Source organism: Salvelinus fontinalis, chromosome 19 (genome assembly GCF_029448725.1).
Source record: "Salvelinus fontinalis isolate EN_2023a chromosome 19, ASM2944872v1, whole genome shotgun sequence".
In the NCBI taxonomy this organism is placed as follows: Eukaryota; Metazoa; Chordata; class Actinopteri; order Salmoniformes; family Salmonidae; genus Salvelinus; species Salvelinus fontinalis.
In genome coordinates this window covers 22131222-22149012 of record NC_074683.1, presented here as the reverse complement: position 1 = coordinate 22149012, position 17791 = coordinate 22131222, and the positions used below count along the sequence as shown (strand labels likewise).

At 47.6% G+C, this 17791-nt stretch overlaps 1 protein-coding gene across 6 annotated transcripts in view; it reads right to left on the bottom strand.

Moving 5' to 3' along the window:
- The window catches only part of LOC129816490 (LIM and senescent cell antigen-like-containing domain protein 1), a 74286-nt gene that overhangs the window by 21115 nt on the left and 35380 nt on the right, over positions 1–17791 (bottom strand). For 4 of the 6 annotated variants that reach the window (XM_055871035.1, XM_055871037.1, XM_055871036.1 and 1 more), the window contains exon 2: positions 7117–7276. In XM_055871035.1, coding sequence (XP_055727010.1) covers positions 7117–7276 — 160 coding nt within the window. Of the gene's footprint in view, positions 1–7116; positions 7277–16051; positions 16453–17791 lie in introns of those variants that run through there. The other 2 variants (XM_055871033.1, XM_055871032.1) reach the window with 1 other exon arrangement.

Genomic DNA, 17791 nt, shown 5'->3' with positions numbered 1-17791 from the left:
AGGAGAGAGGGTCTGATGTTAGAGAGGAGAGAGCGTCTGATGGTAGAGAGGAGAGAAGGGTCTGATGGTAGAGAGGGAGAGAGGGTCTGATTGTAGAGAGGAGAGAGGGTCTGATGTTAGAGAGGGAGAGAAGGTCTGATGGTAGAGAGGGAGAGAGAAGGTCTGATGGTAGAGAGGGAGAGAGGAGAGAGGGTCTGATGGTAGAGAGGGAGAGAGGAGAGAGGGTCTGATAGTAAAGAGGGAGAGAGGGCGAGAGGAGAGAAGGGTCTGGTAGTAGAGAGGGAAAGAGGAGAGAGGGTCTGATGGTAGAGAGGGAGAGAGGGTCTGATGGTAGAGAGGAGAGAGGGTCTGATGGTAGAGAGGGAGAGAGGAGAGAGGGTCTGATGGTAGAGAGGGAGAGAGGGTCTGATGGTAGAGAGGAGAGAGGGTCTGATGGTAGAGAGGGAGTGAGGAGAGAGGGTCTGATGGTAGAGAGGAGAGAAGGGTCTGATTGGAGAGAGGATAGAGGAGAGAGGGTCTGATGGTAGAGAGGGAGAGAGGAGAGAGGGTCTGATGGTAGAGAGGGAGAGAAGAGAAGGGTCTGATGGTAGAGAGGGAGAGAGGAGAGAGGGTCTGATGGTAGAGAGGGAGAGAGGGTCTGATGGTAGAGAGGAGAGAAGGGTCTGATGGTAGAGAGGGAGAGAGGGTCTGATGGTAGAGAGGGAGAGAGAAGGTCTGATTGGAGAGAGGATAGAGGATAGAGGAGAGAGGGTCTGATGGTAGAGAGGGAGAGGGGGTCTGATTGTAGAGAGGGAGAGAGGGTCTGATTGTAGAGAGGATAGAGGGTCTGATGGTAGAGAGGGAGAGAGAAGGTCTGATGGTAGAGAGGGAGAGAGGAGAGAAGGGTCTGATGGTAGAGAGGAGAGAGGGTCTGATGGTAGAGAGGAGAGAGGGTCTGATTGTAGAGAGGGAGAGAGGGTCTGATTGTAGAGAGGAGAGAGGGTCTGATGGTAGAGAGGGAGAGAAGGTCTGATGGTAGAGAGGGAGAGAGAAGGTCTGATGGTAGAGAGGGAGAGAGGAGAGAGGGTCTGATGGTAGAGAGGGAGAGAGGAGAAAGGGTCTGATAGTAAAGAGGGAGAGAGGGCGAGAGGAGAGAAGGGTCTGATAGTAGAGAGGGAAAGAGGAGAGAGGGTCTGATGGTAGAGAGGGAGAGAGGGTCTGATGGTAGAGAGGGAGAGAGGGTCTGATGGTAGAGAGGAGAGAGGGTCTGATGGTAGAGAGGGAGAGAGGAGAGAGGGTCTGATGGTAGAGAGGGAGAGAGGGTCTGATGGTAGAGAGGAGAGAGGATCTGATGGTAGAGAGGGAGTGAGGAAAGAGGGTCTAATGGTAGAGAGGAGAGAGGGTCTGATGGTAGAGAGGAGAGAAGGGTCTGATTGGAGAGAGGGAGAGAGGAGAGAGGGTCTGACTGTAGAGAGGGAGAGAGGAGAAGGGTCTGATGGTAGAGAGGGAGAGAGGAGAGAGGGTCTGATGGTAGAGAGGAGAGAAGGGTCTGATTGGAGAGAGGATAGAGGAGAGAGGGTCTGATGGTAGAGAGGGAGAGAAGAGAAGGGTCTGATGGTAGAGAGGGAGAGAGGAGAGAGGGTCTGATGGTAGAGAGGGAGAGAGGGTCTGATGGTAGAGAGGAGAGAAGGGTCTGATGGTAGAGAGGGAGAGAGGGTCTGATGGTAGAGAGGGAGAGAGAAGGTCTGATTGGAGAGAGGATAGAGGAGAGAGGGTCTGATGGTAGAGAGGGAGAGAGGGTCTGATTGTAGAGAGGGAGAGAGGGTCTGATTGTAGAGAGGATAGAGGGTCTGATGGTAGAGAGGGAGAGAGAAGGTCTGATGGTAGAGAGGGAGAGAGGAGAGAAGGGTCTGATGGTAGAGAGGAGAGAGGGTCTGATGGTAGAGAGGAGAGAGGGTCTGATTGTAGAGAGGAGAGAGGGTCTGATTGTAGAGAGGGAGAGAGGGTCTGATTGTAGAGAGGAGAGAGGGTCTGATGGTAGAGAGGAGAGAGGGTCTGATTGTAGAGAGGGAGAGAGGGTCTGATTGTAGAGAGGAGAGAGGGTCTGATGGTAGAGAGGGAGAGAAGGTCTGATGGTAGAGAGGGAGAGAGAAGGTCTGATGGTAGAGAGGGAGAGAGGAGAGAGGGTCTGATGGTAGAGAGGGAGAGAGGAGAGAGGGTCTGATAGTAAAGAGGGAGAGAGGGCGAGAGGAGAGAAGGGTCTGATAGTAGAGAGGGAAAGAGGAGAGAGGGTCTGATGGTAGAGAGGGAGAGAGGGTCTGATGGTAGAGAGGGAGAGAGGGTCTGATGGTAGAGAGGAGAGAGGGTCTGATGGTAGAGAGGGAGAGAGGAGAGAGGGTCTGATGGTAGAGAGGGAGAGAGGGTCTGATGGTAGAGAGGAGAGAGGGTCTGATGGTAGAGAGGGAGTGAGGAGAGAGGGTCTGATGGTAGAGAGGAGAGAGGGTCTGATGGTAGAGAGGAGAGAAGGGTCTGATTGGAGAGAGGATAGAGGAGAGAGGGTCTGATGGTAGAGAGGGAGAGAGGAGAGAGGGTCTGATGGTAGAGAGGGAGAGAGGAGAAGGGTCTGATGGTAGAGAGGGAGAGAGGAGAGAGGGTCTGATGGTAGAGAGGAGAGAAGGGTCTGATGGTAGAGAGGGAGAGAGGGTCTGATGATAGAGAGGGAGAGAGAAGGTCTGATTGGAGAGAGGATAGAGGAGAGAGGGTCTGATGGTAGAGAGGGAGAGAGAAGGTCTGATTGGAGAGAGGATAGAGGAGAGAGGGTCTGATGGTAGAGAGGGAGAGAGGAGAAGGGTCTGATAGTAGAGAGGAGAGAGGAGAGAGGGTCTGATGGTAGAGAGGAAAGAAGGGTCTGATTGGAGAGAGGGAGAGAGGAGAAGGGTCTGATGGTAGAGAGGGAGAGAGGAGAGAGGGTCTGATGGTAGAGAGGGAGAGAGGAGAGAGGGTCTGATAGTAGAGCGGGAGAGAGGAGAGAGGGTCTGATGGTAGAGAGGGAGAGAGGAGCGAGGGTCTGATGGTAGAGAGGGAGAGAGGAGAAGGGTCTGATAGTAGAGAGGGAGAGAGGAGAGAGGGTCTGATGGTAGAGAGGGAGAGAGGGTCTGATGGTAGAGAGGGAGAGAGGAGAGAAGGGTCTGATGGTAGAGAGGGAGAGAGGGTCTGATGGTAGAGAGGGAGAGAGGGTCTGATGGTAGAGAGGAGAGAAGGGTCTGATGGTAGAGAGGGAGAGAGGGTCTGATGGTAGAGAGGGAGAGAGGAAAAGGGTCTGATGGTAGAGAGGGAGAGAGGAGAAGGGTCTGATAGTAGAGAGGGAGAGAGGAGAGAGGGTCTGATGGTAGAGAGGGAGAGAGGAGAAGGGTCTGATAGTAGAGAGGAGAGAGGAGAGAGGGTCTGATGGTAGAGAGGAAAGAAGGGTCTGATTGGAGAGAGGGAGAGAGGAGAAGGGTCTGATGGTAGAGAGGGAGAGAGGAGAGAGGGTCTGATGGTAGAGAGGGAGAGAGGAGAGAGGGTCTGATAGTAGAGCGGGAGAGAGGAGAGAGGGTCTGATGGTAGAGAGGGAGAGAGGAGCGAGGGTCTGATGGTAGAGAGGGAGAGAGGAGAAGGGTCTGATAGTAGAGAGGGAGAGAGGAGAGAGGGTCTGATGGTAGAGAGGGAGAGAGGGTCTGATGGTAGAGAGGGAGAGAGGAGAGAAGGGTCTGATGGTAGAGAGGGAGAGAGGGTCTGATGGTAGAGAGGGAGAGAGGGTCTGATGGTAGAGAGGAGAGAAGGGTCTGATGGTAGAGAGGGAGAGAGGGTCTGATGGTAGAGAGGGAGAGAGGAAAAGGGTCTGATGGTAGAGAGGGAGAGAGGAGAAGGGTCTGATAGTAGAGAGGGAGAGAGGAGAGAGGGTCTGATGGTAGAGAGGGAGAGAGGAGAGAGGGTCTGATAGTAGAGAGGGAGAGAGGGGAGAGGGTCTGATGGTAGAGAGGGAGAGAGGAGAGAGGGTCTGATGGTAGAGAGGGAGTGAGGAGAGAGGGTATGATGGTAGAGAGGGAGAGAGGAGAGAGGGTCTGATGGTAGAGAGGGAGAGAGGAGAGAGGGTCTGATAGTAAAGAGGGAGAGAGGAGAGAAGGGTCTGATGGTAGAGAGGGAGAGAGGAGAGAGGGTCTGATAGTAGAGAGGGAGAGAGGAGAGAGGGTCTGATAGTAGAGAGGGAGAGAGGAGAGAGGGTCTGATGGTAGAGAGGGAGAGAGGAGAGAGGGTCTGATGGTAGAGAGGGAGAGAGGGGTCTGATGGTAGAGAGGGAGAGGAAAGAGGGTCTGATGCAAGAGAGGGAGAGAGGGGAGAGGGTCTGATGATAGAGAGGGATAGAGGAGAGAGGGTCTGATGGTAGAGAGGGAGAGAGGAGAGAGGGTCTGATGGTAGAGAGGGATAGAGGAGAGAGGGTCTGATGCAAGAGAGGGAGAGAGGGGATAGGGTCTGATGGTAAAGAGGGATAGAGGAGAGAGGGTCTGATGGGAGAGAGGGAGAGAGGCTCTGATGGGAGAGAGGGAGAGAGGAGAGAGGCTCTGATGGTAGAGAGGGAGAGAAGGTCTGATGGTGGAGAGGGAGAGAGGGAGAGAGGGTTTGATGGGAGAGAGGGAGAGAGGGTTTGATGGTAGAGAGGGGAGAGGGTCTGATGGTAGAGAGGGATAGAGGAGAGAGGCTCTGATGGGAGAGAGGGAGAGAGGGTTTGATGGTAGAGAGGGGAGAGGGTCTGATGGTAGAGAGGGATAGAGGAGAGAGGGTTTGATGGTAGAGAGGGAGAGAGGGGAGAGGGTCTGATGGTAGAGAGGGATAGAGGAGAGAGGGTTTGATAGTAGAGAGGGAGAGAAGGTCTGATGGTGGAACACACTGAACAAACAATAACATGAAGAGCTATCTATCCAAAATGGAGATGTATGGATAAATCACTTCTCCAACCTTTTCGGACATACAGTGGGGAGAACAAGTATTTGATACACTGCCGATTTTGCAGGTTTTCCTACTTACAAAGTATGTAGAGGTCTGTAATTTTTATCATAGGTACACTTCAACTGTGATAGACGGAATCTAAAACAAAAATCCAGAAAATCACAGTGTATGATTTTTAAGTAAATAATTTGCATATACCTATGATAAAAATGACAGACCTCTACATGCTTTGTAAGTAGGAAAACCTGCAAAATCGGCAGTGTATCAAATACTTGTTCTCCCCACTGTATGTCAAAGAACCAAGAGCAAAAACATATACATGATAATTTACCAAACTTAGAATCAGCTATTAAAGAATACCAGAACCCACAGTATTCTCCAATTACATTGGAGGACAAAATACAAACCGTCCAACCCAAAAAGGCCTGTGGTGTTGATGGTATGCTAAATGAAATGATAAAATATACAGACCACAAATTCAAATGGGCTATTCTTAAACTCTTTATCCTCAGCTCTGGCATCTTCCCTAATATTTGGAACCAAGGCAGGATCACATCATCCACAACAGTGGAGACAAACGTGACCCCAATAAGTACCTTGGAATATGTGTCAGCAGCAATCTCGGAAATTTCCTCTGCAGTATCATCAACAGCAGACTCCAACATTTCCTCAGTGAAAACAATGTCCTGAGCAAATGTCAAATTGGCTTCTTACCAAAATAACGCTAAACAGACCACGTATACACCCTGCACACCCTTATTGACAAACAAAACAAAAGCAACATTTTCTCATGCATTGTTTATTTAAAAAAAAGATTTAGAATCAATTTGTAGCTAAGACCACGAATACACATTCTATTTAGACACAGTTGCCCTAGAGCACACAAAGAATTACACCTACCTCGGCCTAAACATCAACACCACAGGTAACTTCCACAAGGCTGTGAACGATCTAAGAGACAAGGCAAGATGGTAGACAGAAGGGCCTTCTTTGCCATCAAAAGGAACATAAAACTCAACATCCCAATTAGGATCTGGCTAAAAATACTTCAATCAGTTATCAAACCCATTGCCTTCTATGGTGGTGAGGTCTAGGGTCCACTCACCAACCAATAATTCACAAAATAGGACAAAGAACCAAGCAAAACCCCAAACAATGCAAGCCGAGCAGAATTAGGACTATACCCACTAGTTATCAAAATCCAGAAAAGAGCTGTTAAATTCTGCATCCACCTAAAAGGAAGCGATGCCCACACATACCACCACAAAGCCCTCACCTACAGAGAGATGAACCTAGAGAAGAGTCCCCTCAGCCAGCTGGTTCTGGGGCTCTGTTCACAAACACAAACAGACCCCACAGAGCCCCAGGACAGAAACCCATTTAGACCCAACCAATAAGAAAACAAAAAGATAACTATTTGGCATGCTGGAAAGAATCAACCAAAAACAGAGCAAATTGGAATGCTATCTGGCCCTAAACAGAGAGTACATACCTGACCACTGTGACTAACCCTACATTTAAAAAATCCTTGACTATGTACAGACTCATGTGCTACTGAGAGAGTCTGTCACAGGCAGACCTGGCTCTCAAGAGGATCAGCTATGTGCCCACTGCCCACAAAATGAGGTGGAAACTGAGTTGCACTTCCTAACCTCCTGCCAAATGTATGACCATATCAGAGACATATTTCCAACAGCTCACACAGACCAACAAAGAATTTGAAAACAAATCAAGCATTGATAAACTCCCATATCTGGTGAAATACTGCAGTGCGCAGTCAGAGCAGCAAGATGTGTGGCCCGTTGCTATGAGTAAAGGGAAACCAGTGGTGCACAGACAACTTTGTAAATACCACCTATATTTATCTGTTTATTATCTTCCCTTTCATACTTCAACTACTTGCCCATTGTTACAACACTGTACATAGACAATAATATAACATTTGAAATGTCTATATTCTTTTAAAACCTTTGTGAGGGAAAAGTTTACTAATATTTTTATTGTTTATTTCCCTTTTGTTTATTGTCTATTCCGTTTGCTTTGGCAATGTAAACATATGTTTCCCATGCCAATAAAAGCCCATTGAATTGGTAGAGCGGGAGAGAGGAGAGCGTGTCTGATGGTAAGAGGGGTACAGTAAGTGAACGTCACCTCATAGAAGAGACCCTCAGGGAATTGTTGGAAGCACTGAGCACAGACGAAGCATCCCTCATGGTACAGCTCCCCGTTACTGTTGACGATCTTCTCCGCCGGGGCAAAGCCACTCTTACAGCGCTCACACATCGCATTGGCCAGGGCACTGGCCATGTTGCTGAGAGGGGAGAGAGAGGAGAGAGAGGAGAGAGAGAGGAGAGTTTACATTCAGTATTCTTTTTATTTTTTCTAAAAAGGGAAAGAACCGGTCATAGAGTGAGTAACGTCACAAGGAACACAGTGTTGACCCCTATTGGCAAGCCACACCACGGCTGAGGCACATCATCACCCAACGCACAGAAGTAATAGTGTCTCTCTTTACACAACACACCCAGCTGGAGGCTGTATTCAGGGTTTGGAGATCAGGGTGGGTAAATGAGTGAAGAGAGCTGACACATTCCCTCATACACATACAGGCACACACGTAAGGATTCTCAGGCCAACTCCCACTAAACCTTCTAGTGTGGGCTTTGGTCCAAGCCGGCCTATCATAGCTTCAGACACAGAATCTGGGAAATCTAAATGTTTGGTTTTCATTGGAGAAGCACCCTCCCATCTGTTATGGATTAACACATTAACTGAGATGTACACTGACAGTGTGTGTCAAATCTAATCAAATCCAAATGTCTTTGTCAAATGCTCCGAATACCGTGAAATGCTTACTTACAAGCCTTTATCCAACAATGCCGTTTTATGAAAATAGAGTTACTTTTTTTAAGTAACACAATAAACTAACAATAATGAGGCTATATTTTTTTCATTTAACGTTTATTTAATGCAACTGCTGTGTCAGATTTCCAAAAAGCTTTACGGAAAAAGCAAACCATGCAATAATCTGAGGTCGGCACTCAGAGCAAAAATCAAGACAAAAATATATCCGCCATATTGTGCAGTCAACAGAAGTCAGAAATAACATTATAAACATTCACTTACCTTTGATGATCTTCATCAGAATGCACTCCCAGGAATCCCAGTTCCACAATAAAAGTTTGTTTTGTTCGATAATGTCCATCATTTATGTCCAAATTCCTCCTTGTTGTTCTAGCGTTCAGTACACTTTCCAAACTCACGACGCGCGGGCAAGTCCAACGGAAAGTACGGATAAAAAGTTTAAAAAGTTATATTACAGTCCGTAAAAACATGACAAACGAAGTATTGAATCAATCTTTAGGATGTTTTTAACATAATTCTCCAATAATCTTCCAACCAGAGAATTCCTTTTTCTTCAGAAGATGAACATGTTCAGCTCATGGCAGACCTTACTCAATCCCCTCTCATTCGGCCCCACCTCACAGTAGAAGCATCAGACAAGGTTATAAAGACTGTTGGCATCTAGTGGAAGCCTTAGGAAGTGCAACATTACCAATATCCCACTGTATCTTCAATAGGAGCTGAGTTGAAAATCGACCAACCTCAGATTTCCCACTTCCGGGTTGGATTTTTTCTCAGGTTTTTGCCTGCCATATGAGTTCTATTATACTCACAGACATCATTCAAACAGTTTTAGAAACTTCAGAGTGCTTTCTATCCAAATATACTAATAATATGCATATTCTAGCTTTTATGGCTGAGTAGCAGGCCGTTTACTCTGGGCACAATTTTCCTCCGGACGTGAAAATACTGCCCCCTACCCCAAAGAAGTTAACTAGGCAAGTCAGTTAAGAACAAATTCTTATTTACAATGATGGTCTACCCCAGCCAAACTTCCCCTAACCCGGATGACGCAGGGCCAATTGTGCGCCGCCCTATGGGATTCCCGATCACGGCCGGTTGTGATATAGTCCGGGATCGAACCTGGGTCTGTAGTGACGCCTCAAGTACTGCGATGCAGTGCCTTAGACCGCTGCGTTACTCAGGATCCCTTAATATACAGGGGGTACCGGTACCGAGTCAATGTGCAGGGGTACAGGTTAGTCAAGGTAATTTGTACATGTAGGTAGGGGTAAAGTAACCTTGCATAAATAATAAACAGCGAGAAGCAGCAGTGTAAAAACAAAGGCGGGGGGGGGGGGGGGGGGGGTCAGCATCAATGCAAATAGCATTTGATTAATTGTTCACCAGTCTGTTGAGCCTTATGGACCTAGACTTGGTGCTCCGGTACCGCTTGTTGTGCGGTAGCAGAGTGAACAGTCTATGACTTGGGTGACTGGAGTCTTTTACAATGTTTGGGGCCTTCCTCTGACACCGCCTTTTATATAGGTCCTGGACGGCAGGAAGCTTGGCCCTGGGCTGTATGCACTGGGCTGTATGCACTACCCTCTGTAGCGCCTTGCGGCCGGATGCGGAGTAGTTGCCATACCAGACGATGATACAACCCGTCAGGGTGCTCTCGATGGTGCAGCTGTAGAACTTTGAGGATCTGGGGACGCATGCCAAATCTTTTCAGTCTCCTGAGGGGGAAAAGGCGCTGTCGTGCCCTTTTCACGACTGTCTTGGTGTGTTTGGACCAGGATAGTTTGTTGGAGATGCGGACCCTAAGGAACTTGACACTCTCGACCCGCTCCACTACAGCCACGCCGATGAGAATGGGGGAGTGTTCGGCTCTCCTTTTCCTGTAGTCCACGATCATCTCCTTTGTCTTGCTCACGTTGAGGGAGACGTTGTTGTCCTGGCACCACACTGCCAGATCTCTGACCTCCTTCCTATAGGCTGTCTCATCGTTGTTGGTGATCAGGCCTACCCCTGTTGTGGCCACGCAGTCGTGGGTGAACAGGGAGTACAAGAGGGGACTAAGCACGCACCCCTGAGGGGCCCCCGTGTAGAAGATCAGTGTGGCGGATGTGTTGTTACCTAACCTTACCAACTGGGGGCGGCCCGCCAGCAAGTCCAGGATCCAGTTGCAGAGCGAGGTGTTTAATCCCTGGGTCTTTAGCTCAGTTATGAGCTTAGTGGGCACTATGGTGTTGAACTGAGCTGTAGTCTATGAACAGCATTCTCACATAGGTGATCCTTTTGTCCAGGTGGGATCGGGCAGTGTGGTGTACAATTGAGATTGCGTTGGGGAGGCATGCAAATTGGAGTGGGTCTAGGGTTTTCCGGGATAATGATGTTAATGTGAGACATGACCAGACTTTCAAAGCACTTCATTGCTACCGACGTAAGTGCTATGGGCGGTAGTCATTTAGGCAGGTTACCTTCGCATTCTTGGGCACAGGGACTATGGTGGTCTGCTTGAAACATGTAGGTACTACAGACTCATTCAGGGAGAGGTTGAAAATATCAGTGAAGACTCTTGCCAGTTGGTCATCGCATGCTCTGAGTACATGTCCTGGTAATCCGCCTACCCCTGCGGCCTTGTGAATGTTGACTGTTTAAATGTCTTGCTTACATCGGCTACGGAGAGCGTGATCACACAGTCGTCCGGAACAGCTGATGCTCTCATGCATGCTTCAGTGTTGCTTGCCTCGAAAGCGAGCGTAAAAAGGCATTTAGCCCATCTGGTAGGCTCGCGTCACTGGGTAGCTCATGGCTGGGTTTCCCTTTGTAGTCTGTAATAGTTTGCCACATCCGACGAGCGTCAGATCAGGTGTAGTAGGATTCAATCTTAGTCCTGTATTGACACTTTGCCTGTTTGATGGTTCGTCTGAGGGCATAGCGGGACTACTTATAAGCGTCCGGATTAGAGTCCCGCTCCTTGAAAGCGGCAGCTCTAGCCTGTGTCCCCCCTTATGAACCTGGTCTTCCTGAACCAGGAACATCAGGTTCATAAGCTGTTTAAATGACAACATGCAGCCATAGCGAAGGGTATGTGAGAGACACTTTGTGTGTACAGTATGTGTGTGCAAGGAGGAGAGGAGAGAAAATTAGTTCAAATAAGGGCATCACGCTATCCAATCTCAGAGCTACAGGGAGGGCTGCTACTCCCTGTCTCACACAAACTCAAGCCCAAGTTCATGTCAATGGATACCAATGTTTTTTCAGTGACAGTAAGGGAGCGGTCTCTCCAAACAGTGTGTTGTTTATTAGTCAGACCTGATGTAATGAAGAGAGAGAAAAAGAGAAGAGAAGGGAGGGAAGCGGGCTGCTTTTTTCAAAGGTCAGAAATCCAATGTGTGCCCAGGAGACAAACACACACGCTCACACACTCATATCAGGATAGAAAATAATAAGGCATTTGAGGTAGATATGTACATGAAGGCAGGGTAAAGTGACACACACACACACACACACACACACACACACACACACACACACACACACACACACACACACACACACACACACACACACACACACACACACACACACACACACACACACACACACACACACACACACACACACACACGGCACTGCTCTCCCCCTCAGATAGACAGAAGAATGGGTGAAGAAAAGGTGAGGTGTCTATCTACTGTAACCTTCCTCCCTCATCATACAGCCTAGTAGCTGTACATCCTAGAGCAGGATCAACACTACAGACCACCAACGAACTATCATGGTCCAAACACACCAAAACAGTCGTGAAGAGGGCACGACAACACCTTTTCCCCCTCAGGAGACTGAAAAGATTTGGCATGGGTCCCCAGATCCTCAAGGTTCTACAGCTGCACGATCAAGAGCATCCTGACCAGTTGCATCACTGGGGCCAAGCTTCCTGCCATCCAGGACCTATATACTAGGCAGTGTCAGAGGAAAGCCCCAAAAAGATGTCAAAGACTCCAGTCACCCAAGTCATAAACTGTTCTCTCTGCTACCTCACGGTAAGCGGTACCAGAGCACCACGTCTAGGACCAAAAGGCTCCTTAACAGCTTCTACCCCCAAGCCATAAGACTGCTGAACAATTAATCAAATGGCCACCCGGACTATTTTCATTGACCCCCCCCCCCCCTCCCCTCTCTGTTAATTATCTATCCATAGTCACTTTACAAATGACCTCATCTAACCTGTACCCCTGCACATTGACTAGGTACCGGTACCCCCTGTATATACCCTGCACATTGACTCGGTACCGGTACCCCCTGTATATACCCTGCACATTGACTCGGTACCAGTACCCCCTGTATATACCCTGCACATTGACTCGGTACCGGTACCCCCTGTATATACCCTGCACATTGACTAGGTACCGGTACCCCCTGTATATACCCTGCACATTGACTCAGGACCGGTACCCCCTGTATATACCGCTGCACATTGACTAAGTACCGGTACCCCCTGTATATACCGCTGCACATTGACTAGGTACCGGTACCCCCTGTATATACCGCTGCACATTGACTAGGTACCGGTACCCCCTGTATATACCGCTGCACATTGACTAGGTGCCGGTACCCCCTGTATATACCGCTGCACATCGACTAGGTACCGGTACCCCCTGTATATACCGCTGCACATTGACTCGGTACCGGTACCCCCTGTATATACCTTGCACATTGACTCGGTACCGGTACCCCCTGTATATACCTTGCACATCGACTAGGTACCGGTACCCCCTGTATATACCGCTGCACATTGACTAGGTACCGGTACCCCCTGTATATACCGCTGCACATCGACTAGGTACCGGTACCCCCTGTATATACCGCTGCACATTGACTCGGTACCGGTACCCCCTGTATATACCGCTGCACATTGACTCGGTACCGGTACCCCCTGTATATACCTTGTACATTGACTCGGTACCGGTACCCCCTGTATATACCGCTGCACATTGACTAGGTACCGGTACCCCCTGTATATACCGCTGCACATTGACTCGGTACCGGTATCCCCTGTATATACCTTGCACATTGACTCGGTACCGGTACCCCCTGTATATACCGCTGCACATTGACTAGGTACCGGTACCCCCTGTATATACCGCTGCACATTGACTCGGTACCGGTACCCCCTGTATATACCGCTGCACATTGACTAGGTACCGGTACCCCCTGTATATAGCCTCGTTATTGTTACGTACTTTTCTTGTGTTACATTTAGATGAGATTTTTTTACTTTAGTTTAATTAGTAAATATTTTGTTTTTACACTGCTGCTACTCGCTGTTTATTATCTATGCATAGTCACTTTACCCCTACCTACTTGTACAAATGACCTCGCACATTGACTCGGTACCGGTACCCCCCGTAAATAGCCTCGTTATTGTTATTTTATTGTGTTACTTTTTATTATTTTTTACTTTAGTTTATTTGGTAAATATTTTCTTAACTGCAGTGGTTGTTAAGGGCTTGTAATTAAGCATATCACGGCAAGGTCTACACCTGTTTTATGTGAGAAATAAAGTTTGAATTGATCTGATTTACAGTAAGTCACTACATTCCAGAGCACATAGAACGTATTGGCACAAGATGTGGAATCAATGCAGAGGTTCCATCAAGATACTCTACAGCTCTCATCACACTGTCTGGTGTAATGTATGAACATATTAGGGGCCATATTGTCAGGACCCTGGTGTGACATCAGACAAAAGGAAGGATTCAGAAGCCCTTTTCTGGCTCTGCTAGTAGGAAATGACACAAGCTTCAAGCATTTCCCCCAGAGACAGGAAGACAGAAAGACTATGAAGGAGGTGCTGAGCTGGTTGGTAAATACTTCATGATCAGTGTTGGGGAGTAGCTAACTACATGTAGTTCAACTAGTCATTTCATTACATTCTGCTGTAGCTTGGTGGTAGTTGAACTAGATTCAAATCTTGGTAGTCTTTTTTTATCATGTAGTGGTGTAGCTAACTACTGGAACTACATACTACTTTTTTAGCAAACATTTTAATAAAATATTGGTGAAGTAGGCAAGAACTCTTTTTTGACATTAAAACCGCACAATTCACACAAGAAACCGTTTTTGTGTTTAATAGGCTAAATTACACATCTGACTCCAGAGTGATCTATTTTTGCAATTTGTAGTCTATGACATTTCAGATTTAGATGTGACATTTTTTTCACAAGGTAGTTTGGATGTAGTGAACTTCCTTTGAAAGTAGCTTCATTTCAGTAAACTATATTTGTATATGGGTAGCTTTAGTGTTGCTTAACTTCTTCCAGTGTGAGGTGATTGGTCGTTTCCCCCAAAACTGTTCATCACTAACTTAGTGAGTTTGTTTCATAGGGAAAGAGAGAGGGGGGGAGAGACAGAGAGAGGGAGGAAGAGAAAGAGAGAGGGAGAGAGAGGCAGAGACAGAGACAGAGAGGGAGGGAGAGACAGAGAGGGAGGGAGAGACAGAGAGGGAGGGAGAGACAGAGAGAGGGAGGGAGAGACAGAGAGAGGGAGGGAGAGACAGAGAGAGAGGGAGAGAGAGAGGGAGACAGAGAGAAGGAGGGAGAGAGGGAGAGAGAGAGAGAGGGAGGGAGAGACAGAGAGAGGGAGGGAGAGACAGAGAGAGAGGGGGGGAGACAGAAAGAGGGAGGGAGAGACAGAGGGAGGGAGAGAGAGACAGAGAGAGGGGGGGAGGGAGAGACAGAAAGAGGGAGGGAGAGGGAGAGAGAGGGAGGGAGGGAGAGACAGAGAGAGAGGGGGGGGAGACAGAGAGAGGGGGGGAGGGAGAGACAGAAAGAGGGAGGGAGAGGGAGAGAGAGAAAGAGGGAGGGAGAGACAGAAAGAGGGAGGGAGAGAGAGAGAGGGAGGGAGAGACAGAGAGAGAGGGGGAGGGAGAGACAGAAAGAGGGAGGGAGAAGGAGAGAGAGGGAGGGAGGGAGAGACAGAAAGAGGGAGGAGAGGGAGAGAGAGGGAGGGAGGGAGAGACAGATGTATCATAAAGTTGCACAGGGTTTTGAACTTCTGACCCTCCCCATGTTGTCTCTAGTGCTTATGTCTATAAAAGGACCAGGTTGTCATCACATATCTGAGCCACTGACAGAAGTCAAGGCTTCTGCTTTATTTACCTACTGGAGTATTAGTTCGGCCCCAAGGGTTGAAAGAAACGGTATGGTCTGTGCTAGAGTACCCGAGGCATCTAAAGATCAGACTTAACCTCTCTGAATAAGTCAAAGTTTCAAACTGTGTGACTCTCCTTCTTGCCTTGCTAATGATTAGCATTCCAGACATTTTCCTTGAGACTGGAGACTTCAAATGTGACATATTTTCAGTGACTATACTTATAATGCTGATAACATTACCCTCAATGACTCCCATAATATGAGTAACATCCATTCTAACTATCCACAGGGCGACAACATAAAGCTCACATATATTTAGCCTGCCCTCATCCCATAGATCCCTTCATGACACAGAGTTCTCATGCCTGCCAGCATATTTCACTTTGCATAATACACTTCCCCCACACTAAAATAGTCCAGGGTCTCTGAGCCACTGTCTACTACCACACCATGACAGCATGCACTGTAGCAGAAAACAGCCAATAGTCTATTCATGTCAAATAACTCTATAGAGTTCAGACATCGAACTGTTTCTAATCATCAAACTGTTCATAATACCAGAAGTGTTCCTAATCATCAAACTGTTCATAATACCAGAATTCTTCACATCCCAAAACCAGAATTGTTCCTAATCATCAAACTGTTCATAATACCAGAAGTGTTCCTAATCATCAAACTGTTCCTAATACCAGAATTGTTCCCAATAATCAAACTGTTTCTAATACCAGAATTCTTCAAATTCTTCACATTTCCAACAAGCATTTATCAATCAATCAAATGTATTTATAAAGCCCTTTTTACATCAGCAGATGTCACAAAGTGCTGTACAGAAACCCAGCATAAAACCCCAAACAGCAAGCAATACAAACAAAGGTCAACCACAGTCAAATGTGATAACTCTAAACCCTTAATCAACTGAGTGGGTTTAATCCACCAAATAATGTACACTACTCAGAAGCTATACAGATCCTTAATGCCTTGGATCACACAGGTGATTTCAGAGATCCACACTAACAATCCACTCAATCCTGTCACACACACCTCCTCCCCCAGTGTGTGTGTATCATGGCTCCCGGACTTACAAGCGTGCGTAGAAGTCACAGAACTCCTTGTAGACTTTGACATCGCTGCGTCTCCTCTGAGACTTGGAGACGGGCAGCTCTGCCTCCCCACCGTTGGCATGACGATGACCGTTGAACTCCGCAGGGTGTGGGTCAGGGTCCTGGGCCTCCCCATTCTCCAGGATGGTGGGGGGCTGTGGCTGACTCTGAACCTGTACCTCCATACGACACGACTCGGTAGTCCAAATACTAGTTAGTACAAGCTCCCAGTCCAACACACCCTTCCCCGGCCCTATCCAAATACAGGCTCTTTCCCAAACACTCAGTCCTACAACAATCCAATCCAAAAAGTAGGAGTAGTCTAGAAAGAGATGGCCTGAGCAGCACTGAGACAGAGAAGAAGACTGTCTGACTGCCCTGACTTCACACAGATCCCTGATTTACCTCCCTCTCTCTCTCTCTCCTTTTATCTCCCTTGCTCATACTCTCTCATTCCATTTCACCCTCCCTCAACTGTCTCTCTCACATGCAGGTGGGCATTTATGGTAATGAATTTTGCCCTGGAACCAGCTCTGCAGAGTGGTCACTAGCTAGCACAGCCACAAAATCATAAAATCAGATTTTAAACCTAACCTCAACCACAATGCTAACCCTAATGCCTAACCCTAACCTTCAATTAAGGACAAAAAGGTCATTTTTGCAATATAATACATTTTGACTTTGCAACTGGCCCATCTAACGGACAGAGGTCACTGTGCCACTGGACACATACACACGCACACACACCAGTGGGGGCTGCTGAGGGGAGGATGGCTCATAATAATGTCTGGAATGGATTCAATGGAATGGTATTAAACCACATGGAAACCACCTCTTTAATGTGATTGATAACACTCCATTGACTCCATTCCAGCCATTATTATGAGCCGTCCTCCCCTCAGCAGCCCCCACTGACACACACACTTCTACATTATCACTTATGGAGATATGTTGTGATTTCTCACTTCCAGGAGAGAAACAGATGGTTTGGCTAAAGTCATATGTGTGTGTGTGTGTGTGTGTGTGTGTGTGTGTGTGTGTGTGTGTGTGTGTGTGTGTGTGTGTGTGTGTGTGTATGCGCGTGCGTGCGTGTGCGTGTGCGTGTGTGTGCTCAGGGAGATCCACCACATGGAACCGAGTCAGAAACGCTACAGGCTGAGTTGAGCAACTCAGTGTTTTGCTCAAGGGAGATTAAGGAATGAAACATGCACTCTGCAATATGAAAACATAAATATTTTTTAACCTTTATTTAACTAGGCAAGTTTAAGAACAAATTCTTATTTTCAATGACAGCCAAGGAACAGTGGGTTAACTGCCTGTTTATGGGCAGAACGACATATTTTTACCTTGTCAGCTCGGGGATTCAATCTTGCAACCTTTCGGTTACTAGTCCAACGCTCTAACCACTAGGCTACCTGCCGCCTCATATAAAATTAATCTCATCCATATTATGCCATTTTTAATCGACTGAATAAACACTTCACAAGCATTTACAAATCAAAGTGACTGATAGTTGTTTATGTGGCTAAACTCATCACATCTTACCAGGGGTGCAACTGTCACTGGGGACGGGGGGTTCCCCCCACATTCAGAAATGTCATTTTTGTCCCCTCCAGTTTTATCATTGGAATGTGATACAAAACAAGGCTACGGGGTGCTTTAGGACCATGCAGATGCCTCCTAGCGGTCGGGCAGGCTGTTTGTATATATAGAAACAAAGTT